At 46.5% G+C, this 26,282-nt stretch overlaps 1 protein-coding gene across 2 annotated transcripts in view; it reads left to right on the top strand.

Annotated features, from left to right (window-relative positions):
* PPARGC1B (peroxisome proliferator-activated receptor gamma, coactivator 1 beta) overlaps positions 1–26,282 on the top strand; it is a 146,747-nt gene that overhangs the window by 91,282 nt on the left and 29,183 nt on the right. For both annotated transcript variants that reach the window (XM_006893706.1, XM_006893705.1), the window contains exons 2-3: positions 12,835–13,008; positions 22,137–22,352. In XM_006893706.1, the coding sequence (XP_006893768.1) occupies positions 12,835–13,008; positions 22,137–22,352 (390 nt within the window). The remainder of the gene's footprint in view (positions 1–12,834; positions 13,009–22,136; positions 22,353–26,282) is intronic.

Here is a 26,282-nt window from a genome sequence, read left to right as displayed (position 1 = left end):
TGAGGTTTTTGTTCTTTTGCCGGTGTGTGGGGGAAGACTTTTTTTTTTAAAAAATCTTTTTATTGGTATTTCATTCCGATACATTGTGTTTTATATACTCTTTCATTTACATTGTATTTCATGTAATAATTCATCTACATTCTATTTTCCTTTTTTTTAATTGGCTGGCTTCCTAAAGTTGCATTGGGAAAATCTATTGTCAAAGATCTCCCTAAAGTGCTAAAGAGAAATACTGTCAGTTTAAAAACTAACGTGGAAAGACAATGTATATAAACTTAGTAAGCAATCCACCTTACAGTTTTTAAACTGACAACAATGGCTCTTTAATACTTTAAGGGAGGTTCTTGACAGCAGATTTTCCCAGTGCAACAAGCAGCAATTATTTTAGCAGATTATTTAGTAGTCAAGAGCTGCTATACCAGAAATATCACAAGTGGGTGGTTTTATCAAACAGAAGTTTATTTTCTCACCGTTTAGGAGGCCAGGAGTCTGATTTCTGGATGCTTGCTCTAAGGGAGGGCTTGCTTTCTGTGTCGGCTCTTGAGGCTCTGTGAGCCTCTTTGAGTTCTGCCCCCGGGAGAGCCTCATGTGTCTTGGCTTCTTCTTCACCACTCTTCTCTACTCATTTGTTTAATCTCTTTTCTATCAAAAAAGATATTGACTCAAGATACCCCTTACCCTAACCCTGCCTCATTACACAGTGAACATAACCCATTCCCAAATGGGATTATAACCACTACCATAGAAGTTAAGATTTCTAGTACACATATTTTGGGCAAGGGGACCCAATTTAAACTCTAACAGTTTCCCAATGTGACAGAGTCAAATCACCCCACTGGGTTTCCTACACAATCATCTTTACCAGAACACCTTAATAGCCAGGCATTTCTCCCTAGGAGATGTGGGTTTGAATCACTAACCTTTCATTTAGCACCAAGTGCTTAACTGTTGCATCACCAGGACTCCTTTTGGCAACAGTAAGCAAGTACATAAATTTTTAAGTGGGGGAACACCAGATAATAAACGGAGAGAGTCACCAGAGGGTGATGGTTAGGAGACAAGTGGATACAGTGCTCAGGAAAGGCCTGTCTGAGGAGGGACATTTAATCCGAGATGGGATGATAAGAAGGAACCACCATAGGAAGATGAGAAAGAAGGCGTTTCAGGCAGAGGGAGCTGCCAGCCCAGAGGCCCTGCAATGGAAACTCAAGTCGCACAACAGTTCCGTGGGGGACTGGCCTCTGGAGATGTGAATGGGTTAAGTGACTCCCTGGAACCGGCAAGTTGTGAGCCAATGCCAGGTCTGCCCTAGTGAATCTTAAAAACATATACCTGCACATGTCTTCACAGTTTGCAAAGAGCTTTTATTGCCGCTCTCATTTGGATTCAAGAGGCCCTTGAATTCAAGTGCATAAAATTGACTGCAGTTGCAGGCAAACACAATGAGTGCACTGCACTGCCCCTGAAATGCCTCTTCTCTGGTCACAGAAGGCACTTCAACCTTTTATTGTTTAGAAGGGAAATAAAAACCCAGACAACCTTCTTGGGTGTCAGGCCGCCATGTGCCTGTGAGACCAGCTCCTGTTAGGGAGCTAACAGTAGTACCTCCTGAGGCTGAGGTGTCAGGAGAGGGGAGCAGCCTCAGCCCAGGCCACAGCAGCACAGGAGACCTGCTCGTTCTCCATGGAGAATGCGCTGTGTGAAGGCAGCTGGGATCAGGAAAGGGTATTACTGAGGAAGAGAATACACGCCCCTGGAGACCTGGAACTTTGCAGCTCCGTCTTCCCCTACTCTTTTAAAAGGGGAAGAAGGATCTAACCAAGAATTTCTGGTGTATGGGCCACAGCTGTTGAGGAAGTGGCCTGTCATTTTGGAAAGAGCTTTGGACAGGGGAGATGGTGATTCCACATGTGTCCTGCCTCTGCCAAGAACTGGCTGCTAAATCTTGGCAAACTCTTTGTTCCTTCTCTCTGAGCCTCAATTTCCTCTTCTGCAAAAGGCAAAATTAGTTTCTTTAAAGTGTTTCTGAAGTTGCTTCCAACACCCAGACGTCTGGTTCTGCCTCGTGGTCCTCTAGGGCAGGGCAGCGTTTCCCGTTTCATGGAGGCTGGAATCCGAGCAGAGCTGATATCTGTTGTTAGCTCTCATGGACTCAGGGCAGCCCGTCCACATGGAGTCAGACCTCCGCAATCCATAGGGTCTTCACTGACTGAGTTTCAGAAGTAGATCTCCGTCTATGAGAAATGAGTGAGCCTTTCTTTATAGTCCAGTCTTGTTCTGGAAGCTCAACGAAAATCTGTTTGTTCAGCATCATATCTACCCACTGACAGATGGGTGGTGGCTGCACGTGAATATGGTAGCGGGTATTGAACAAGCATCTTCTGAATGGAAAGCAGGGATCCCACCGCTGATCCACCTCTGCAACCCAGTGACAGAATCTGTGCCTGGGAGTGAGTGAGGGAAAGGAAGCATATTTTGGAAATTAAAGCATAAAATAATAAAAAATATAAGTGTTCTCTTAATGAACACAAATGTATTTGTTTTTGCGAGTCTTTTCCCCTATAAGACTAATTGCTTATCGTGCTGTGGTTGAAATCACAAGTCATTTTTCTATATGGATCTGTATGGATAGTGCCAGGGCTCTAAATAGAAAAAATACCAGTTTTAAGGATTCATTAATTTGAATTAAGAACAATTTCTGTCGAGAAAACTGAGGGCACTTTTTTCTGGCTTCTTGTACATTTCTCACCTTTCACTGTCGTCTCATACATAATATGACAGTGAGGTTTTGGAGGGTTTTTTTGTATTGTTTTTTGAGCATCTCTACTTATCAAATCCTTCCACAGCATTCAACTTTCTTTTCGTCTCCATCTCATATTTTGCCTTTATAGTTTATGGGACATTGAATTAGATTTTTTTAATGAGAGAAACAAGCAGATTGGTGAAGAAACACAACTGATTTCGGGTGGCAACTCAGTTGTTGGAGGCAGAAGCCCATGGACACAGAGGGAAGCGCAGTACCTGGGACTCTGGGGCACCCCGAGCATTGAGCATCAGGAAAGGACATGTGGAGAGTTCTGGTTGGCCTGGCTGATGGGCTAAAGGAATATATATTTTGTCAAAGGGCCTGAGAGAACCTGGTTAGGATTGGCTTTGTCTGTAAATTATAGGAACATACACACAGAGAACCGGGAACCCAGACTCATTGTTGTCAAGTCTATTCTGCCTCAGGAGAACCCCATGTGACAGAGTAGAGTTTTCTTAACTGAAATTTTTATTCTGTTCCTTTCCTGTTGTGCTTGAAGTGGATGTGTACAGAGAAAAATGGTTTTTCGTTCAGCCATTCATACATATTTTGTTTTATGAAGTGAATTATGGTTATTATCGTCATGGAAGCAGATCACCAGAGTCTCCTTGCATGGCACTGCCGGATTGATTAAAATAGCAAACTTAGCATTTAGTAGTTTAGTTATGCATTTTGGAGTCAGAACTGACTCATAGCTGACCCAATGGGTTTTCAGCAGCTCTAAATCGCGTGGGAGGAGCAACTGGTGGATTCAAACAATGTGCCTTTGGGTTGACAGTGCACAACTCCATACCACTAAGCCACTAGACTTCTCAGTAATTTAGTAGTTGAAGATAAACCATTTCCATCACCAGGAGACCTTGCAAGGAACCAAAGCTTCTCTTATGTCCCCCAAATGAGGAGCATTTCAGGAAACCAGGCTTTAAACTGTCTTTTACTTCTTGTGGTAGGTGTCTCAGGACAGATTTAGAGGACCAGGGAGCCAGCTTCCTCCATCTTTTTGCCTACCAGGCAGAACTCTTTCCACAAGGTCATTGGTAACTGAGCTCTTAGTTGACTGGGTCAGGCCAGGGCTTGTGGCCCAGTTCTGGGCATTGGACCCCATCTTGCTCTCTCGTGGCTGGACAACCCACTCTCTCCAGACCTGGTGACCTATCAGGTCACTTTACACCAAACCCTGACCAGGCAGCTGCTTGGCTGAGGCTGCATGTCACTGAGGTTGTGCTTGGCCAGCGTGGAGCCAGAAGTTTCCACATGGAGGGGCCCACCAATGCCAACTGAGATGTCCAGCCTGGAGTGTTTTAGTGGGGGGCCTTTACTATGTTTATTTCCCCCCTGAATTAACTGTAACTTAAAAAGAAATATACCTGTATATAAAACATTTACCGTGGCCATATTTTTTATGTGTAAATTCAGCAATATGAATTCTATCCATCATGCTGTGAAACTATCTCCACCATCACCCCTAACAGAAATCAGTCTCCCTTAAGTAATAATTCCCCCTTTACCTCATCATCCACCCCCAATAACTACTACTGAGTTTTGTCTCTATGCATTCTCCTGGTCTTGGTACTTCCTCTAAGTGGAATCCTATCATATTTGTTCTTGATGACTTTGTTTCACTCAACAGGTTCTCAGGCTTCATCCGTGTGTTCACATGTCCCAGGATTTCCTTTCTCTTAGTGGTTGAGTATATACCATTCCACTGTGTGCATTACTCTGTGTATGTTACAATGTGCAACCACTGTGTGCATTACTCTGTGTATGTTACAATGTGCACCCACTATGTGCATTACTCCGTATGTTACAGTGTGCACCCACTGTGTGCATTACTCTGTGTATGTTACAATGTGCACCCACTGTGCGCATTACTCCGTACGTTACAGTGTGCACCCACTGTGTGCATTACTCTGTGTATGTTACAATGTGCACCCACTGTGTGCATTACTCCGTATGTTACAGTGTGCACCCACTGTGTGCATTATTGCAGCAGTGGGCTTAAACCAAGCAGTCATTAAGAGAACAATGTGGGGCAGTATTTCATTCTGTTGTACATAGAGGTGTTATGAGTCAAAATGGACCCCTTACCCCCAACAACGACACTTAAGTGCTATATTTTGCTTATCCATTCTCTTTCTGATGGTCATTAGGTTGTTTCCACCTCTTGGCTGTTGTGAATGGTACTGCAGTGAACTCTGCTGTACAGTGATCTCTGTTCATTTCCTAGTCTTTCTGCAGCTTAGCTTTGTGCTGTGGCTTCTGGGTTTTATTTCAGGTGAGTCTATAAGTGTTTCTATGGGGACTGAGAGCAGTTATTCCCTTTACTGTGCTTCTGGAGGCCTCCTTAGGAGTTCAATACTAATTTGGAAGAGAGTGGGAAGATTGCATTTTTATTTTAATGTAAGAGATGAATTAGTCATGACTTTTTCATTGATAGGTGACAGATTCCCAACTGGTATATAATCTAGAGAAGGAATTTATTGGCTCACATGCAGCCGAGTGCAGGAAGAGACTGGCTTCAGGCACAGCAGGATCCAAGCATTTAAATTATGTTTCTCCGGAATCCATTTCTCTCCGTTGCTTGGCTCTGTGATCCCTGCACTGACTTCATTTGTAGGCACGCTCTCCCCAGGTGGAGGTAATAATGGTCACCAGCCTCTCGAGAATTACATTCGACCAGCTGTGCCCCTTTATCCAGCAAATTCCTGACGCTCTGAACCAGATGAAGTACCTTCCCATCTTTAACCTTTTCATGATCCATGGAACATACAGAACCCCCCCTATGTTTTCTGCCTCTGGAGTTTAGTGCAAAGCTGCTTTCCCACTCTTTGTGCCCATCAGCATCTGATGGAGGCCTGTATAACAGCAAGAATCTAAAGAAACCTGTATCATGCCACCAATCCCAGCATCAGAGACTCTTTGGGACCCATGCATCCCACTAAGTTCATAAAAATCCATAGTACCTTGAAAATTGATTAAAAATTAATTGAAAGCACTGCCCATTACCGAACACATGGCTTCAACAACAAAAATATCAAAGCAGAAGACAGGCCTGGAAGGGTTTGGCTGTGCTCCCCTCTCAGATCTTGGACCCTGTTCTGGATGTAGGAGAGTAATATTCCCTACAAAGGAAAAAGCTCCAAAAGGAGAGGAGGGAGTGAGAGGCAAGCCAATGACAGGTGTAGGATGAGAAAGAAAAACATTGTAAAATGAAATGGCTTTATTGGAAGGCAAGTGGAGGAACAGGAGATCGTAGGTCTAGACCAGTTCTGATTGACTCGTAGCAGCTGCGTGAACTCTGCTGGGAAGACTTGGAGGCTTGTCAGGAGGTGGGATGGTGGCATGGTGGCATCTGCCATGGTTAGAGAGAAGAGAAAGGTAATTATGATCTAGGCGCCATGTATGCCGACCAAGCTGACCTTGTGGTAAGTCTAGGCCTTCCTGACAGCACATTAAAAGGAAAAGCTCCGACCATCAGATGCCAAGCTGGGCTGGGGCAGGACAAGGTGGTGGTGACAGCCTTGTGTTTGTAACTGCATGAATCTGAACAAACAGGCCTTATCTGCAACACTCCACCCTTACCCTCCTTATCAAGCAGGCCCAGGGAGAGCTGGTGTGGTTGAGCCGACAAGAGACCATCATCCAACAACCGAAACAGGGAGCCATGATCACAGTGAGGTTAAAGCTGGGTTGGGAGAGCCAGCAGGGTTAGGTCTGATGGAATGGGTCAGAATGGGTCACACTCGAAAGGTTTTTGGCTCTCTTAAAAAAATGTTGCTGTCACATTGACTACCCTACCCTTCTGCCCCCTCAGTAGCTGAGAATCTGCTCAGGGCCAGACACTAAGCTAGGTGACTTGCTAATTGTAGCCAGAAAAATGGAGCCACCAATTTTTCCTGAAGATGCCTTCTTTAGCTGAGACTCGATTTCCAAACAGATGCTCTGGCTTCCAATGAAGCCACTTGCATGAGTCTGGAAGAAACCCCATTAATCCACAGCCAGAGCTATTTCTCTCTCTGGCTTTAGGCAACCGCAACCTTCAGAGAAGGGATGTGGTGGTGCAGGGGAACTGGGCGCATGGCGGGGTGTAAGCAGATGTGTGGGGAGGGGCTGGAAGACACCTGTCCACTTCAGGCTGGGCAACCAGTGCCGTATATTTGGCTCTAGATATGTCCTTGTTCGACCACCATCTTGCCATGTGCCTTGGGTCTTTCCCAGCCCTTGTCTACACTCCGTGTCTCCATTTCTAAGTGAGATGATCGGGATAAGGGCTTTGGGTGTCCCTTCCTACTTTAAGAATCAAGATGATGGATGAAGGTTAAAAGCAAACGATTTTCTTAAGGAGAGAGTGTCAATTTCTCTGTGTTTCCTGATTGCTGACATGAAGGTAATGCCACCTAGCCTGCTGGGTTGTTTCAAGAATCTGTTTTGTTTTTTCCTTTATTTTTCCTGCTTCCTATCGAATCAACTCTGACTCCAAATGATGCTAGGTGTGTCAGAGTGGGCCCTGGAGTGTTCAGTGGCTTATTTCTTCTCAGAAGAAGTAGATTTCCAGGCCTTCCTTTGGAGGCATCGTCACTGGGTGGGCTTGAACCACTAACATTTTGGTTGACACTCAAATATGTGAGCCGTTCGATGTTGCGGAGAGACTGGAACCCTTATTCACCGTTGGTGGGAGTGTAAAATGTTGCAACCACTTTGGAAAGTGGTGTGGCACTGTCTCAAAAAGTTGCAAATAGAGATACCATTTTACCCAGCAATTCCACTACTGGGAATATACCCCAAAGAGACCATAACTGACATCCAAGCAGATATTTGCACACCCATGTTTATCGCAGCTTTGTTCATAATAGCAAGGAGTTGGAAGCATCCTAAGTGCCCATCAGGAAATGAATGGATAGAGAAGCTGTGGTATATTCACACAATGGAATACTATGCTACATTGAAAAACAAGGAACTCATGCAATATTATTCAAAATGGGTGACCCTGGAGGACATTATGCTGAGTGAAGTATCTCAGTCACAAAGGGACAAACACTGCATAGTTCACTGCTGTAGAATGGGACTGACATCAGGGTTGGGGTAAGAATGAGAAAAACTGGATGAATTGAATATGTATACTGCATTGAAACACATGAGGGAGAGAACAGTTTAAAAGCAATATATTATCTTATTATCATAAGAGTCCAGAATGAAGGTTGCAGAGTAGAGTATACTCGGGGTGCGGGGGATTATATACCAATGAAGGAATTTTTCTTTTACTTTTCAAAGAGAAGAGCGAACTGGGGAGTGGGGGAGGGGGCGGGGAGAAAAGTGCAACAATGAATGAATGAATGAATGAATGGAAATCAAAAATCTCTGTAATTGTTCATTAAAATAAAAAAAAAATGTGAGCTGTTCACCCCACCCAGGAGCCCCAATAATGTAATGAGCATAGTGGCCATTCGTTCTGTGGTGCGACTTCCCAATCCCACTTCGGATCTGGAGGAAGGAAGCTGGAACAGAACAAGAAAGCCTCAACCCAGCCTTTCAAAAAGAATTGGGTCACCCACAGCACCCCTCATAAACCTCTCTAAATATGGAGAAGGTCAGAGAAATCACTATTAATGCACTGCCTAATGGTTTTTAGCAAGAGAGTAGTCTTGGGCCTAATTGACAACGCCGCCAGGCTGAGGTTTCTTTATTTTTATGTCCTGGTGCACTCTGAGTATGGCAGGCTGCTATGGGTAATCAATAAGTGTAATAGTCACAGCTGTTTTCTGGGTGTTCAGTAAGGTAGTATGGTTCCAGGAGCAGGCCACTCACTGGACAGCCCCAGACAAATCCAGTGCCTTCCTTGGGCCTCAGTGTCCTAGTACCCTACCATCTGTAAAGGGAAGGCCAAGTTCTTAACCTGGGTCAGTCTGGCTTGGGCCCATAGGTTAAGTGTCGAGTCTTTGTGCATGCATGCAATTCTGCGGGATGTGTCTATAGCTTTTCTCGTGTTCTCCAAGGATCCATTAATGCTCAGATTGCCTACTGTGATTCACTGGGGTGGGGGGGTGGTATTTAAGGCTGCTGGGTTCTAGCTGGCCTGAAACTCTGATTTAAATGTTTCTAAGTCCCAAGAAGTCCAGCAGAGGGGGCTCAGGGCAGGGGTAAGGGCATAGGGACCTGTGAGAAGAGCTGATTGCCAAGGGCTTTGCTGGCCAGGGATCCCCCAGCTGCCCAGCACTCTGCCCTGCTCTGCACACTGCCCATTACTCCCTAAGTGGTATCAGAGTGGGGCATTCCCAGCCGCACAACCTGCCCCTCTCCTGGATGGCTACAATAGTGACCTTATTCATTTCCCCAACTTCCACAGCTGGAATGGAATCCAAATCCTTGGTAATCCACACCAGATCCAGTGTGCACCTGCCTCTGTGATGTTCTCCCACTCCCTCCCTCTCAGCCTGGCCAACCTCTGCTCAGTGCCCCCAGTGCTCTGGGATCGATCCTTGGCCTTTGCTGGTTCCTCTGACGAGGAGACACTTCCCCACTAATCCCTTCTCCTCACTTTTCTTTTGGATCTTGACCTGACATCAGCAATTCCAGGAAGCTGTGACACCTCTTCTAAGATAGGATCCCTCCTCACTAGTGCCCTCATGTACCTCCTTTATAGCACTAAAAACGTGGGTCACCAAACACTTGTGTGCTTTCTTGCTTCTTTGTCATAAACTCAAAGGAAAGGATTGTATGTACATCAGCAACTATCACTGTGCCTGTCTCACAGTGGCATTTACTAAATGTTCCAGTGTGCCTGCTGAAAGGTTAAAATTAAAATGACTGACAGTGTCAAATGTTGGTGAGGACATGGAGCCATCAGAACGCTCATACAGTTGATGGGAATGTAAAAGGGCACATCCACTTTGGAGAACAATTTTCTTGTTTGTATAAGGTTACACAAATGCTTACTGTATTTCCTAAGTATTTACACCACACAAACATATCCAAACCCATTGCCGTCAAGGCACTTCCAACTCATGCATTACAGAGTAGGACTGGGCCCCTCATGGTTTTCTTGCTGGTAGTTTTTATGGAAGTAGTTTTCCAGATCTTTCTTCTGTGGTGCTGTTGTATGAGCTCTAACCATCAACCATACCAAACTCGCTGCTTTAGAACGATCCTGCAGGCTGGAGAACTGTCCTATAGCTGGGAACCTTCACAGAAGCAGACTGCCACATCTTTTCTCCTGCACAGTAGCTGGTGGGTTTGGGCAGGCAGTTAAAACTTTTTTCTTTCTTTGGTGGCCAAATGTGTTAACTGCTGCGACACCAGGACATCTTAGTTGTGTGCCCACCACTTATGTGACCCAGGGATCAAAGCAGATGTCCACACGAAGACTTGCACGTGAAAACTGTGGACTTAGCGCAGCCTACACAAGCTGGTTGTCCATCCGGAGCAGGCAAAAATAGTTGTATCGCCACAGTCTGGTTGGGCAAGAAGGAGAACGATGCTCCCAAGGGGCCCCTGAGAGAATCCATCCGTGCTCAGAGTGGTGATGAGCACTATGCGTGGGCAGGGTGGGCCCAGGGAAGCAAGGTAAGAGGGGCTTGGATGAACAGTGGTGGCCTTCTCACCTGTAGACTCCCCAACCTGCTTCAGGAGGGTGTTTATGGAAATCTTCTCCAGAGCAGGCTCCTCTGTGGTAGTTAGAATCGTGGTGTTGTTAGATGCTGCTGACTCAGCCCCGGACTCCTGGCCACCACGTGCACGATGGGATGGGAAGCTGCTTGACCCTTTGCTATCCCATGTTTCACTACTTACACTTTGGACCATTGCAATTGATAGGGTTTTCGTTTCCAGTTTTCAGAAGTGAATCACCAGGCCTTTCTTCCTAGTCCATCTTAGTCCAGAGGCTCTACTGAAGGCTGTTCATATAATTGTTGTTGTTATGTGCTTTCGAGTCACTTGCAACTAATAGTGACCCTCTGTACAACAGCCCTAAACCCTGCTCTATCCTGTGCCAACCCCGCCATCTCTGACACACCTACCCCCATTACCCCAGACACTGAGTCAATCCATCTCATTGAGGGTCTTCCTCTCTAGCAATGCACAAGCCTCCCCAGTGGAGGAATGGTGGCCATGCACGGAACACATTGCCAAGGAGTGGAATTTGGATCTCTCACGTGGAGGGTGAGATGCCGCCAGTGCCTCAGAATTTACAATCACATATTTTGTTTGCTTAATACAGTGTTGCCCCTTCGATAGATTAACCCAAGATGGGGAGGTGTTTTGTCTGGTCACCCCGTTGTAGCCCAGCACCCACAGTATTCCGCATCACACCACCTGGTGCTCGGTATTTCTGGCTGGAGGATGTGAATGAGTTGGAGAAAGAAAGGGCAGGTGACCATGGTCAGGGGTTGTTGGGGACTGTTTCTGGGGCGGAGAGCATGCTGCACCCCACGCCGCCCGGCCAAGAACAGGCATGGCCACCAAGAGAACTGCTGCATGCAGGATTCTTGCAAAATGCCAATTAAGACGTTTGACCCAAATTTGGATAAAAGCCTTTTTCCTGTGTCAAGTTGAGCTAATAATATACATTTATTCATAATTTATGAGGCCTAGTAAGTGGGAACAATTAAGGGAAAGGCCTGAACAAACCTATTTCTCTGTGTCATGTAAGCCTTCCCCCCTTCCCCATCTCAAGCCATTTCCACCCCTTTCTGCCTTCCACGAAGCACAGTTGTTTATTGTTTGTTTCTAATGCTGTTTGCCAACCTTTACTGAGCATTTTCTGGACCAGCCTATCCTGTTGCCTCATTTCATCTTCACAAGAACCACATGAGGCTGGGATTGTTGTTCCCATTTTATAGATGAGGCCATTGAGAACTGAGAAGTAAATGGCCTTGACTAAGGTCTCATCACTCATGATGAAGGATTCGAATTCAGGTCTGACAAACCTCAGGACTGATTCTGTTGCTGTGGTTTTCTATTTCTGTGCCATCTTCTTGACTTGGACCACCGCTGAAGGTCTTCTGTTGGTGACTGTTACACAAGGGAGCCCTAGGTGAGGCAGTCACCTCGGTGGCTGGTCAGCATGGTGAGTGGTCACCCCTGAGTCGGTAGGTCTGCGGTGGTGCCTGAGAATTTGTAACTAGTTCCCGGGTGAGGCTGATGCAGCTGTTCCTGGAACCTCAGTCTGAGAACCACTGACTTGGACAAAGCAGTGACCAGATTCCCCTAAGAATTCTTCAGCTGTTCTCCCACCTGTTCCATCACCTTGATCTGGTGCATAATAACCTTCCAGACCTTTTCCTTTGCGTTTGCATACATATTCTTGTGCCTGGAGAAATGTCATGTCGCTTGATTTTGTTTCATTCTTTAATGAATGGCATAATGTCTTCTTGATGATATTCTGCAATTTGACTTTTTCTTTAATAAGGGCTTGGGGAACACATATATCTGCTCCATTTTCTGTGACATCCTGAATTTCATGTAAGGAGTTTTATTTACCCACAACCAAACTGATCCATGATCTTCCACATTGTAGCCATTACAAACAGAACATTCCTTTAAAATCTCTGCGAATGTGAACAAATGCTTTTAAAGAACACATTAATCACTCAACAATGCCAGCTATTATTAGTGCCAATATTTAGGTAGTTGTTTCATTATTATCGAGGGATTATTGCCTTCAAGGAGCTCCTTTGTAGGTGGGGGCAGTTATGTAAAGTAGTAACTCTCTATACAGCTTCTAATAGACTTCCAACAAAAGAATTCTGGTAAGAAAGAAGTATCGTATGGACAGGGCTTTGAGGGATGAATAGGAGTACCAACGGGGAGAGAGAAAGCATTGAAGGATTTATACTACCAGGGTTTGGCTTAACTGCTAGGATATGATTAATTTAGGAAGGGCAGGCACATCTTTGGCATTTTGTGGTTGAGCTGCACAATCAGGCCCTTGTCAAGGGCAGCCCCAGGTCCCTGCATCATGGGGAAGAGACACCTGCTGCATCTAGCCAGGCTCAGCTCTGATCTGCTTTCTTGCTTTCTTCCTGTCTCTGCAGGGCGGAGGGTCTGGGGAAGAGCAGCTCTGTGCAGATTTTCCAGAGCTCGACCTCTCCCAGCTGGACGTCGGTGACTTTGACTCGGCCACCTGCTTCGAGGAGCTGCAGTGGTGCCCAGAGAGCTCTGAGACAGACCTGAGCCAGTACAGCCCCGAGGACGCAGAGCTCTTCCAGGTACGCCCCACCACCTGCCCACCCACCCAAGTTCTGAACCCTGATTCTTGCCCTGGACCTGATTTTGATCTTGGGTTGTTTCTGCACCTTCACTGAGCCTCTGTAAAGGGAGGGCTGCAGTCCTCCTACTAGCTAAAAAAATTTTTTAAAAAATAAAATGTCTTCATCATAGCCTTGTGAGGCAGATGGTCAGGGAAACAAAATGGGAAACAGAGGCTTGGAGGAGTTCACAGCAGAGTTGGATTCAACCCAGTCGGCCTGCCTACTGAACTGGACTTTATAATCATGACGACACCATAGTTGGAATGACTCACATTTACTGAGCAACTGCTCAGTGGCAGGACCTTGTGTGCGTTAACTCATTTACGTCTCTTAACTCTCAGAGGGAAGCACCATTATCTCTGATTTTTAGATACAATTAACCCCAAACCAGACTGCCGTTGAGTCTATGCCGACTCAGATGCAGAGCATATGGGACAGAGCAGAACTGCCTTGAGGGGGTTTCAAAGGTTGTAAACATTCATGGAAGCCGACTGCCACTTCACCCTCCTGTGGAGCCACTAACCCTTTTCAGTTAGTAGCTGAGCGCTTAATCACAGCACCACCAGAGCTTCTCAGATACAGTCAAACCCATTGCTGCTGAGTAGATACTGACTCACAACGACCTGCCTTCAAGTTTCAGAGGCTTTAAATCTTTATGGTAGGAAATTGCCCATTCATCTTCTGTGACGTGATTGGTGGATTCGAACTTCCCATCAGTTAGCCGACTGACACGTTACACACTAGGCCAGCAGGGCTTCTCAGATGAGAGGACCTCCAACCAGATGTCCCTTAAAAAGAGGTGGAACCTCTTGGGCACCCAGGATGGTTGACCTTCTTTTCTGAGGCTCTCATACGTGAAATAATACACTAAGATTTGCCTGAGATAGAGCAGGCTCCCTGTGAATTTGTGTGTGTGTTGTGAATGCACACGTGTCTATGTGTATGGCTGGGGCAGGGCTTGGAGGGAAGTAGATGAAATAAGACTGGCTGTGCTTGAAGCTCATGGATGATAGGTCTGTGGAGATTCATTACTCTTTTCGTAAAATGTCCCCTTTATGAAGATTGAGATTAAAGGCCTGGATCTCTGTGCCTACCTGGCAACATTATAATAGTGATAACTGCTTATTAATTGCTGTTGAGTTAGCCCCCAATTCACAGCAACCGTAGGCACAGTGGGGTGCGGGGTGGGGGCAACATTGCTCAGACCTGCACCAGCTCCATGCTCACTTGTGAATCTGATCATTGTGATCACTAGAGTTTCACTGGCTGCTCTTTGGAAGTAGATTGCCAAGCATTTTCCCCTTGTCGATCTGAAAGCACTACTTCCGTTTTTTCCTGCATCCCAGCAGAACTTGAACCCCCACTGATACAGGCAGGCACATGTGTGTTGGTGGGGAACAGAACCCAGGGCTCCTGCATAGAAGGTGAAAATTCTATCACTGCTTTGAAAGCAATATGCTGACCATTGCCTCAGAAGTCCTCCAGATGGACTTTGTCATTCATTCAAGAGGCTTTTGTTGCATTTCCTGAGCTCCCCCTGAGTCAGGCACAGTGTCCATCAGAAGACTTTCATCAGCAGTATAAACACATAAAATAACAGTTGCACCTGTGACAAGTGCACAGCTGGATGGACGCCTGGGCGTGAGAGAAGCGTCTACGGCCTGGTGGTCAGAGCAGTTAGTGGAAAGAGGAGTGAGGCAGCCACGGATGATCAGAGAGCAAGGGCTGGGAATTCCCAGCAGAGAAAGCAGTCAATGCAAAGCCAGGAACGTTTCATGTGTTGAAGGAACAAGAGTGAAGGATGGTGGCTTAGGGGAAAGTTCTAGAAAAGGGGCCAGACTGTGAAGGGCCTTGTGAGCCATGATGAGGAGTTAGGATTTTTCCTATTCTAACCCATATAAAGTATCCCTAGCCCATTTACAGGTAAGGCAAAGGAAGCTCAGAGAGGCTAAGTAAGTTGCCAAAGGGCACACAGCTAGAACGGACAGGGCTAAGGCTTTAAATTAGGAACCCATATTCTACCCATTATGCCGAACCCCTTTGCCAACCTTGTGAGAATTCAAAGACTGCGGGCCAGCAGGGCACAGTGGCCAAGAGTTAGAGGCTCCAGTTCTGGCCTCCATTTCCTGCAATGAGGAAGTTATCTGTATTGATGTTTGCTTTTCCTCATATAGGGGCCACTTTCCAGAATATCACAGAGGGCTAATAGATGAGGGTGTGGAGATGCTTCGTGCTCCAGGGACCAGACTCCCCAAGACTGCTCAGGCCCCTAGCTCACGCGGAGACTGGCCCACCAGCTAGACCCTGTGGAAGGCTCATTGCACACATCAAATGATCTCGCACAAGTGAGTCTGGTGCGGCAGCCCAGCTCCCAGCCCTGTGAGAAGGACAGAACCCTCAGCCCCTTGCCTTACACACTGTCCTCTGTCTGTGTGACAGTTTGATTAGTCCCTCTTTCCCCCTAATACCGTAAATTCTGTGTGCATGGTGCCATATTGAAATTGTTCATTATTGTATTCCCAGGGTGCCTAGCACTTTCTCAGGGCTTAATAAATGCTTATCAAATGAATAAATCCTTCATTGGCCAGCACCTGTGTTAGGCCTTCCTAAGGGTTTCAGTTACTCCCTTTCATGGGCTCCCATCACACGTGTGTTTATGATACCACCTGGGTGTGTGCACGCACGCCTGTGTCCTTCACTTAAGTGTGGGAGCGACTTAAGGACAAAAAAGCATTCATCTCTGAGGCCTCAGCTCATTTTAAGGACTTAGTGTCACTTGTTGAGTGAAGGAATGGATTCTACTCTTTTTCATTCCTGCCAAGGACCAGACAGGACCCATTCCTCGCCCCTTGGGCTGGGATTCGGGGTCACAGGTACTAATTGTCCTTCTGTGGCCAGCTCCAACCAGCTCCTCGTTTGCCGGAGGGGGAGCATCATGGAGCCGTTCTACCTGCATCACAGCCATGCTGTTACAGTAAATGGCTCATTGCTATGGAAACACATTAGGAGAGTGGAGAACCAGCTGTAGTAACAAAGATTGATGACTTTGGGGACAAGGACATGTATGGCCTTGAGTTTCTCTGTGTACCCTGGAGTCCTCAGGGCTAGGGTCATAACAGGCACTGGGAAATGTTTTTGGAGTGTGCAAGCTGTCTGTCTTTCTGTCACAATTTGTTGTGTGGCTCTAAGCAAGTTGCTCCCTTTGGTTGGATCTGTTTCCCCAGGTGAGGAATAAAGAAAGGATGTGGACTCTATCAGTGCTTACTAATCTTTCTCTTTCTCTCTTCTCTTTTCTCTCTTTATGTGTGTGTATGTGTGTACATGCTGGAGGATGGGAGAAAGTAATCACTCTACGGGAAACTGCGCATCTAACCTCATTACATTGTGTAGATCCTTATTTGCTGAAGCTGCGGAGGGCTTGTAGCATTTGCTGGAGAGAGTCAAGGACTATAGCTAGCAATATGATTTGGACCTCAACATCAAGAAAACAAAGATTCTTACCACTGGGCCAATTGGGAGCATCATGATAGATGGAGAAGAGATTGAGATTGTTAACAGTTTGAGCTTGCTTGGTTCCATAATCAACACTTTTGGCACCAGCAGTAAAAACATCAAAAGACAAATTGCATTAGGAAAGGACCTCTCCAGAGTACTGAAGAGCAAGGATGTCAGCCTAGATAGTAAGGTGTGCCTGATCCAGGCCATGGTATTTGTAGTTACTTGCAAAGAGCTGGACAATGACCAGGGATGATGAGAAAGAATTAATGCCTTTGAGTTGTGGTGCTAGAAAAGAGTATTAAATATACCATGGACTAGCAGGTCTGTCCTGGACATGGTGAAACCAAGCTGCTACTTGGAAGTAAGAATTTTGAGATACTGTCTCACATACTTTGGGCATTTAGCTAGGAGGGATCACTGTGGAAAAGGATATCATGCTTGGAAGGGTCAAGGGACAGTGCAGGAGAGGAAGACCCTGGATGAGATGGACTGACATAGTAACTGAGGTAATGAGGGTAGTTGTGTCAGAGACAGTGAGTTTGGCTCAGGACAGTGTAGGGTTCCAAGCTATTGTGCATAGGGTCACTATGGGTCATGATTGACTCAACGACACATAAAAAGAACAACAGGGAGGATCTCTGAATGCTCTTGTGACTCTGGGAGCTTGAAGTCTGTGCTGTGACAGTCCTTTCTGTTATTCTGGGTCTCCAAAATGCAACATTTTCTCTCAGATTACTTGAAGACTCCTTTCCTGCTTGCGATCAGCTCAGGAAGGTTGGGGGTGGGGTTGATCTATTAATATCCCTTCCTCTGCTGATTAACTCTCCATTAATTTGCACTCCGTTTCTAAGCTGAGCAGATTTGAGCTAATGGGCCCAGGGAAGAGGAGAGGAATGGCTTTGCTCCCCTGTGATGTATTACTATAGGGCCCTGGGGCCAGCTGTGGGCGGGAGGGGTCCTTCCTCCCATCCAGGTTTATGACCTCAAACCCTGCCTGGCTCTTCCAAAATTAGAGCGTCCAGGGAAGAGTCAGAAGGGATGAGGGCTTCTCTTAGTTACTTTTGTTCCCTCCCCCACCTCATGGGCCCTTGATGAGGTCTCAACAACTATTGGTTTGTAAGATTGGGGTTCTAGTTCTTGATCTCACCACAGGCTTGATGGTGACCTTCACAAGTCTTTTCCTTCCCTGGAGAGCTTCATTTCCCCAGTTTATAAAAGAAGTAGGTTGAACTGAAAGAATCAAAGTTCGATTTCCTTCCAAATGACAGCTGCAATTGATTGGTATTTGTGGCCCAGAGCAGTGTGTTAAGCTTCAACAGATGGTGGTGCTGAGGGAGCTGATGCCACAGTTGATTAGTGATGCCTGCTGTGGGCAAAGGAGTGGGAGCAGGAGCACACATGTCCTGTGCTGGACATCCATGGTTACTAGATAATTCCTGACAGGCCTTCCAGCTCTGATATTTCTGATAACTCATCTCTCCAAGACATTTGCTGTGAAAGAGAGAATTCTCATTTGACTCATGCCTGGTCTGTGGAGTCCTAGGATGTGTTCTCCTCTCAGTCTTTCTCCTTGGCCAGAGGCCATTGTTTTGTTCATTTATTCTTCCATTCAACAAGTCTGTTTGGGTGCCTCCCACGCCCCTGAGCTAGACACAGCAGTTTCAGTGCCATTTAAAGACACGGCCTGCAGACCTGGCATCATCTGAGGAAAATTACTTCTCCAAGGTCATCGAGTTAATGATAGGGTCCTGGTGATAAGCCCCAAGAATGATCATTGAATCTCTGGTCCAGGACTTTAACAGCTGTGAAGCTGGATAGCTTGTTGTGCAGGATGGGGGTCTGGCCCGAGGGTTGAGGAAGGTCTGCAGGGTGATACGGGCAGTCAGTGGAGACTCACTGCCTTCCAAAACCAGTCAGAGGGTCCAGATTGGTCTTTCAACTCCCATCCATCCCTAAAGGCTGAGTCAGGCCCATCCCAAAACTTCTTTTGACCTTTTTTTATTCTTAGCACTGTTCCAAAAATGACAAACACGTTTGTTCTTCTCTCCTCCTCGAGTCCCCCCTTCAAATTACTCAGCTGCTGCTCTGGCTGCAAGGCTTGGAATGGATTCAGTGCAGCCAAAAGGCAGTCACGAGGTGCATGTTTTAGATGAACTTCCTGAAGAAAGGATAAACAGCCCGACCTGGGATGGGAATGAACACTGGGGAGGCATCATGTGACAGAAAGCGCCTTCTGCCAGAATAGACTCCAGAGCCGGCATTTACTAAATGAGGCGCTTGGGGCATCACCTGGAAACGGTGTGAGCACCAGCCTCCAGGGCCACTGTCTGGGGGTGGGAAGGGGCTGGGGTCTGAGGTGCACTAGGGGAGTATACATGGGTGGGGAGGGGGTGCATGCTGACCCGTATAAGACCTGAGACCGTCAGAGAAGGAAGAACCTTGGTTCATCCATGCTTTGCGTGCACTTGGTACAGTTTCTGGCTCTGCCCGTTGTTTGCTTGGTGACCCTGAACAAGTTGCTGGACCTCCATGTGCCTCAGTTTCCTCAGCTGTGAAATGGAGATTAGACTAGTGCCTCCCTCCCTCGGAGCTGTGGTCATGCCTCTCTAGCAGTTTGAATTCACTGGGAGCTCTGCTGGAGAAAGAGGAGGAGTTACCTCCCTAGCAATTTGCAGCCTGCTGGAGGGTCTGCCATTCGTGGGTTCTTAGGTTCTGCAATGAGGTCCCCCCTCCACCCCCGCTGGGACTGGTGAGGCTCTCAGAGGCAGTGTGTTTATAAAGCCTTCTTTCCAGTCCCCTCCTCCAGGCTCCTTGCCTCAGGCCTTTGTACTGGGTTTTCTGTCTTTCCTCAGCCCTTTGCCTGACTGGTGCCTTCTCATCTTTCAGTCTTAAGTTTAAGTATCAGCTGCTCAGAGAAGCCTCTTTGACTGACCTACAGATGGAGCCTGAAAATCTTTGTCACATTCTTGTTCTCTATGCCAGTGTCCTTTGATCGCCTCCCACCTCTCTACAATGGTCTTCTTGTTCACCTGCTTCACTCCGTTCTCCACTAGAGTGGAAACTCCATGAGGGCAGGGGTATACCAGTCTAGTGCTAACGCCAGTGCCCAGCGCAGTCAGCTGCATAGCCACTCGATCCCTGTGTGTTAGGGAAAGAGGGGGAAGAATTGCTGCTGCTGTCACCACCACCATCATCATCATCCCAGCAGGAATCAAGATCGTAGCAGCAACACAGTAGTAAAAACCAATTGCTGTTTAATTGATTCTGACTCATCCAACCCCAGGCAAGTCAAAGGAGAAGTGCACACCAAATGGTTTTCAACAGCTCATTTTTTTTTTTTAAGTAGTTGCCAGGCCTTTCTTCTGAGGTATGTCCGAGTGGACTCTTTCGGTTAGCAGCCACCCGTGTTAACCATTTACCCCACTCAGGACTACCAAATAGTGGTAGTAATGAGTATGTAATTGCAAAATCGTGCAGCTGGTTCGAGAGCGGCCACCCCTGAGCTCCGTTAACTCTCCAGGAGATAATGGTCCCTAACAACAATATCAACACACAAAACCAATTCCTATGAGGTTGGACATGCCCTCATGCTCCCACATCATCTTCTATCAATTCTAACAACAGCCACCTTCCCAGGGCTCCCCCCGCTTTGCTGCTGGGTCTGTCAGTCCATTTCAGTGGCCACACAGAACTCTCTATCTTCACAATTATGGAATTTACTAGGGGAGTAACAGGTCACAATTTCGGTCAGAAACAGGATACAGTTCTTTAGTCAAGATTGCTTCTCAGGTATGCTCACCAACACTCTAACCTTCAGTCTTTTGGCTTTGAACCAGTATTACAGAGCTCTTTCAGTCTTACCAGTTATGGTGTATCTCCCCGGCCCTCCAGTAAGACTATCCGAAGCCTGTGTGGCTCTGGCTCCTTGAGAAGTCAGGTCCGGTTCAGCTTTCATCCATCTCCGGCTCTGCAGATTTCTGTCACCTTTTCTGTTGTTGCAACTGTCTTAGTCTGTCACCGTCTTACGCAGGAACCTCAGGCCCCAAAGAACACAATGCTGCTGCTTTCTTGGTGGTGTTGAGATGCCCGTTTTCTGCCTCTAAGCCTGCTCTGTTTAAGCCTGGAAAGATGGCAAGACTGACAGTTCTGCTTGTTGTTAATAGTCTGTGTACTTGGTTCTCATGTTCTCGCCTAAATGTGCCCTTCACCTCCTTCACATCACCAGCAGTGCCTCACCCAGCCACGGGGCAGAGTCAAAGCTGGGAAAAGCTAGGGAAGCAAACTTTTCCGCAGTTTACTGCACCGTACTTATTATATGCCACATATTTCCCCAAACATTTTGTATATATTAGCTTATTTGTGAATTGAGTTCAACTCTCAATGGCAATGGGTATAACCTTAGGAAGTGGTGGTGGTGTTATGTGCTGTTGAATCGCCTGTGACTCATAGTGCTTCTGTGTACAACAGCTCTGAAGCCTGCTCTATCCTGAGCCAGTCCCACTGGCTTCGATACACCTAATGCCATTGCCCCAGTCACTGTGTCAGTTCATCTTATCTGGGGTCTTCCTCTCCTGCGCTGTCCTTCCACCCTTCTAAGGGTGATGTCCTTCTCCAAGGACCAGTCACTCCTGACCACGTGCCCAAAGTATATGGGACAAAGCATCAAAATTCTAGCCTCCAAGGAGAAACTTGGTTTCACCCTCTCCAAGACAGGCCTATTGGTTCTCTTGGTGGTACATGGTATGTTCAGTACTTTTCTTCAGCACCACAACTCAAAGGCATCAATTCTTCTTCTGTCTTCCTTAGTCATTGTCCAACTCTCTGTTGCATAGCATTTAATTGCAAAGACCATGGCCTGGATCAGGCATAGGTATTGTTATTATACCATTTGAAAGATGAGAAAATTAAGTTACTTGTTCAAACACCCAGCGTTAGTAACGGCCTGGGCTGGAATGCAACCCCACGCTCCAGAGCTCTAGCTACTATCATGTGAACCATTTCTCCAGAGTAGGTGCGATGAGGAAGGCCTCGTGTTGTTTTATTACTTACTGCTGGGTTGGCCACTATTGTAAATGAAGCCAGGAGCTTCTGACTCCCAAGCTGTGTGGGCTGAGGTCAGAGGGACTGGGCCTGAGATGGTCGGTCTACTGTTATTGGGATATACCATGCTAGGGGTGTCCAAAGGGCTGCGTCCAGAAGGCTGCCCCCTAGAGGTTGCAATGTAGAACCACCATCCTTAGTGGAGGGGCAGGCTTCACGTAAGAGGACAGCCCTGTGCCCCAGGTCACCGCCTGGTGAGTAACAGCCAACACTAGGCTCCCAGGGCAAGGCCTCTCCATTATCACCTGCTGCCTGCTCATAAAATTCTGTGGTTCTTGGAGTCAATAACACATTTATTGGGCATCTGTTATCCCTGGAAAACGGAGCTGATCTGGGTTGGCGCGTGGCAGGGGAAGGCTGGCAGGGGGTAACAGTGATGCAAATATGCGTGGAAAGCTGAGTTCCTCACTGCCACAGCCGAGTCCGTGGTGCTCACCAGCTGTCTGTCCTTTTTTCTGCTCTCCTTCCCACCGTGATCCTCACTTCAGATCATCGACAGTGAGAATGAGGCGCTCCTGACGGCACTCACCAAGACCCTGGATGACATATCTGAAGATGATGTGGACCTGGAGGCTTTCCCGGCCCTGGACGATGACGATGCACCCTCCTGCACCTCAGCCTCACCTTCCCCTTCGTCTGCACCCCCCAGCCCCTCCCTGGAGACACCCCTGGTCCCAGCCCCAGCAGTGGATGAGCTCTCACTGGTAAGAACCTATTTCCAGGCATTGGAGTGGCAGTGGTGGCGTGGGGTTTTATAGGGCTGGTGGGTGCATAGAAGTCGGCCCGGCCCTGTAGGGGTCTCTGTGTGTCATTGGCAATCGGGTTGGGGACAGAGCTCTGGGCTGGAAGTGGGGGGCCTCCCACCTAGCTGGACCAGCTGCAGAGGGCCTTCACCTGGACCTGAAGGCCTGGGATTTCATGGGTCGGCTTTTGTTCTGTTAAACCCTTGAAATTACATGCAGACATTTTTCCTAAAGATTATACACCCACATGGCAAGAATCAAGAAGGAAATGTAGAAGGTAAAAAGCAAAACCTCCTTGCCCCCTCAAATTGCTTTTTCCTTCCCTAGAGGTAGCCATGGTTACTGACTGTTACGTGATTTGCCTATTACTCTTTTTAAAAAAAAAATAATAAATAACAACAATAACAACCACAAATGGGAAACTGCATTCTATACTGCCCCTGCCTTTTCTGATTTTTCCTTGCATCTTGGGAACTCTCTCAGCTGAGCCTGCAGAGCCCCATTTTATCCTTTGGTTGTGAGGATGGACCATAATTCACTTCCCAGTCCCCATTAACAGGTGTTTATATCGTTTCAACTCCTCCTTTGTCACAACAGTATCATGATCACACTTAAGTGGACACATTCCCAGAAACTACATTCCTGAGTCTGCAGATATGTGAGCTTTGAGTGTAGGCAGGTGCTTCCACAATGCTAGCCCAAGAGCTGTACCAGCTTACATGCCAACCAGCCAAAGTGCTGTGCTATTTGTATATAAAATCACTGGTTTCTGGAGTGAGGTCTCAGCTTTTGAGTCTGTACCCCTAAGGTTGCTGAGAACCTTTGTCCTATATCCCAGGGTGAGATGCCACAGGATTGAAGTCCAGGCTTCACTCATTCTGTATTGGGCTCTACAACTTGCAGGGTTGGAAGGAATCACCTACAAAACCAGCCCATTGGTGGTGGGGAGGGGGGGGTGGCAGGGAGCAGGAGATCCTTAGGCTACGAAGAGTTTGAACTGGAAAGGTCTTTAAACCTGTTGCTTTTCAATTTCAACTCAGGGTTACTGTAGGATGCAGTAGAATTGCTGGCAGTTTGCAAGGCTGTAAATATTTACCAAAGCAAACTTGCTAGTGGGTTCAAACCACTCACCTTGCAGTTAGTAATTGAATGTTCGCTTAACCTATGGAACCTCTAGGACTCCTTTAAAAGCCCTCAAATTCCTCCAGTCCAAACTTGGTGCCAATGAGTCAATTCCGGACTCCTGTGGACCACCTACAAGGTTTCTGAAGTTGTTAAATCGTTAAAGGAGAGACTGTCTGTCTTTTGCCCATAAAGCAGCTGGATTCAAATCATTGACTTTTTGGTAAAAGGTCCTTAGACTCAAAAGTCCACTGCTATCAAGTTGATTCTGACTTGGAGTAACTCTCCCTCGGATTTGCAGAGTCGTAAATCTTATGAGAGGAGAGTACCCATCTTTTTCCCGTGGAGTGGTTGGTGAATTGGAACTGCTAACCTTTTAGTTATTGTTGTTATTGTTGTTGTGTACCGTTGAGTCGGAACTGACCCATAGCTGACCCTTCAGCTTGTTTTCAGAGGCAGTTAATCACACCAGAGGAGATTGCCCATCCTTCTCCCACAGAGCAGCTCGTGGATTTGAACCACATGCCTTTGGGATTGCAGTGCAGCTTCTTACCACTAGGCCACCACAGCTCCACCTTTTAGTTAGAGACCCAAAACTTTGTTTAAAAGCCCTGAGTCTTTAGGAACTCTGCACTGTCATGCAGCATATCAGTGTGTCCCAAGCCAATTATTCCAGTTGCTGGTTCAGGACCCTTTTTCTTGTTTCCCACTGCCTTCAAGTTTCTCAAAAACTCAAATAAATGTATTGCCACCAAGTAGGAACCAACTCATAGCTGACCCTCTCAAGAGTCTTTAAAGACTCTACCTCGCACAGGAAGTCACAGGTGCTTTCGGGTTAGTAGCCAACTCCCCACGGATGACGCCTCCAGAGCTGCAAGTTTCTCAAAGCAGGGTGCAACAAGTGTAAAATAAGCACCTACTGTGTGCTGTCCTCCAGGAGGTCTTATTGACTCTAAACAAGAGGCTTAAATAAAAAACAATCACACAATCCACACAGATCCTCAACCAAAACAAGAGCACCATCCTACAGAGTCCACTACTTCACCCAACCCAGAATGTAGACAGGGGCCTGGTGTTAGGTTGTTGTTGTTAAGTACTGTCGAGTAGTGAGCCTATAAACAAAAGACCTTACCTCGGTTCTATAACTATTGTCCTTTCTCTAAGTTTATAGAGTTTCCACAGGCATGTTTAGAAAGTGGATGCCACTCCTGCTTCCAAGCTTGTCTTAATCTGTGCACTCTACCAAACATTGTCAACCATGCGTGACCACTATGGCATTTGACCCACCAATGGCACATCAGTCAGCATCTCAGCAATCCCAAGTTACCTCAGTACAGTGAAATGGCAGAATAGTGCTGTACGACATAGGAGAATGTTCATTTCAAACACAATTAAAACCTTGTGCCATATGGGTCTCAAATGCCATAATGGAACAACTGTGCCATCATTGTGTCAAACACCATAATGGCTACTATTGTGGGCAGAGTTTTGTGGAGCTCCCAGATTGATTCACGTGTGGAAGCAGGATTGGCATCCACTTCCAAAACCACATGCTTCTGGAAACTCTATGAACTTGGAAAAACAATGATAGTTATAGAAAGGCTTCCGGTCTTTTGTTTATATATAGACATGGAGGGTCCTTATATTTAAAAGTTGGTTGGACCTGAGGGTTTGTGTTATTTTATTTTGGAGGAACATTCTTCTAAGTTGTACAGCACTCCTCTGTCAATCTGCTGCACTAAGATAATCTGGGTTTGCTGAGTAATACTGAACCTTGTACCATTGGGGGTAAAATGCCATAATGGCTGCCCATGGTGGACAGTGTTTGGTGGAGCTCCTAGTTAAAGACAGGTTTGGAAGCATGCATGGCATCCACCTCCTAAACCACATGCCTCTGGAAACTCTATGAACTTGGGAAAATGACAATAGTTATAGAAAGGCCTCAGGCCTTTTGTTCATATGGTCACTATCAGTCGGGCTTGACTCGATGGCAATCAACAAAAACAATTGTGTGCTGGAAACAAGAATATATTTGGCACTGCATTGTGGCTCTTGCTGCCTTTTAGACTGGAATCCTGATCTCATCCTCATCAGTTAGCAGTTCTGTGTTCCTTGTGGTTGGGCCATAACTCTGTATGCTTCATTCAATTTGCTGATCTATAAAATGAGATTAGTAGAAGTTCCCTTCAGAAGAGCTGTTAAAGGACTACAGCATGCCAAGCACTTACTAAAGTGCCTGGTACATAAAAGTTGTTCAGTAAATGCCAGCAAAGAAATAGTCATGGCACTGTCTTTGGTAGTGATTTGTCAACAGGAATTCTCAGCAGTTTCTGCACTGAGGCCTGTGTAGAAAGATCAAACTTTGAGGATGCAAGAGCGACGCCTACTGGTGAAAGGTTGTTTCTCTTCGGTGCTGTGGCCTTAGCTCGCTTTCATTCCAGACACGTTTTTATTGGGCACCTGTGTTTCAGGCACAGTATGAGCACAAGGCAAACAAACTCACCATGTAGACTCCCAGTATGATGACAGTTTCAGAAAGGCCCAGTGAAGTTACCTAAATTCTTAATTTGGGCCCACAGACATCTGCATTTTTCTGAAGCCAGCAACTTTTATCATAATCTTAGAGTCCAAAACCAGGGTTCATATCTATTCATTTATTTGAACTGCCCCCATTATACCTATAGAAAAGCCAGAGCCCAAAAAGAGGGTGAGGATTTGTCCAGGTTCTCACAGTATGTTGAGACCAAGCTGAGGCCAGAACCTGCTCTC

The sequence above is a fragment of the Elephantulus edwardii genome, unplaced genomic scaffold (assembly GCF_000299155.1).
Source record: "Elephantulus edwardii isolate Elephantulus edwardi_28Jun2011 unplaced genomic scaffold, EleEdw1.0 scaffold00130, whole genome shotgun sequence".
Classification (NCBI taxonomy): domain Eukaryota; kingdom Metazoa; phylum Chordata; class Mammalia; order Macroscelidea; family Macroscelididae; genus Elephantulus; species Elephantulus edwardii.
Note: the sequence above shows the minus strand (reverse complement) of the source record. Positions and strands in the feature narration are given on the sequence as shown.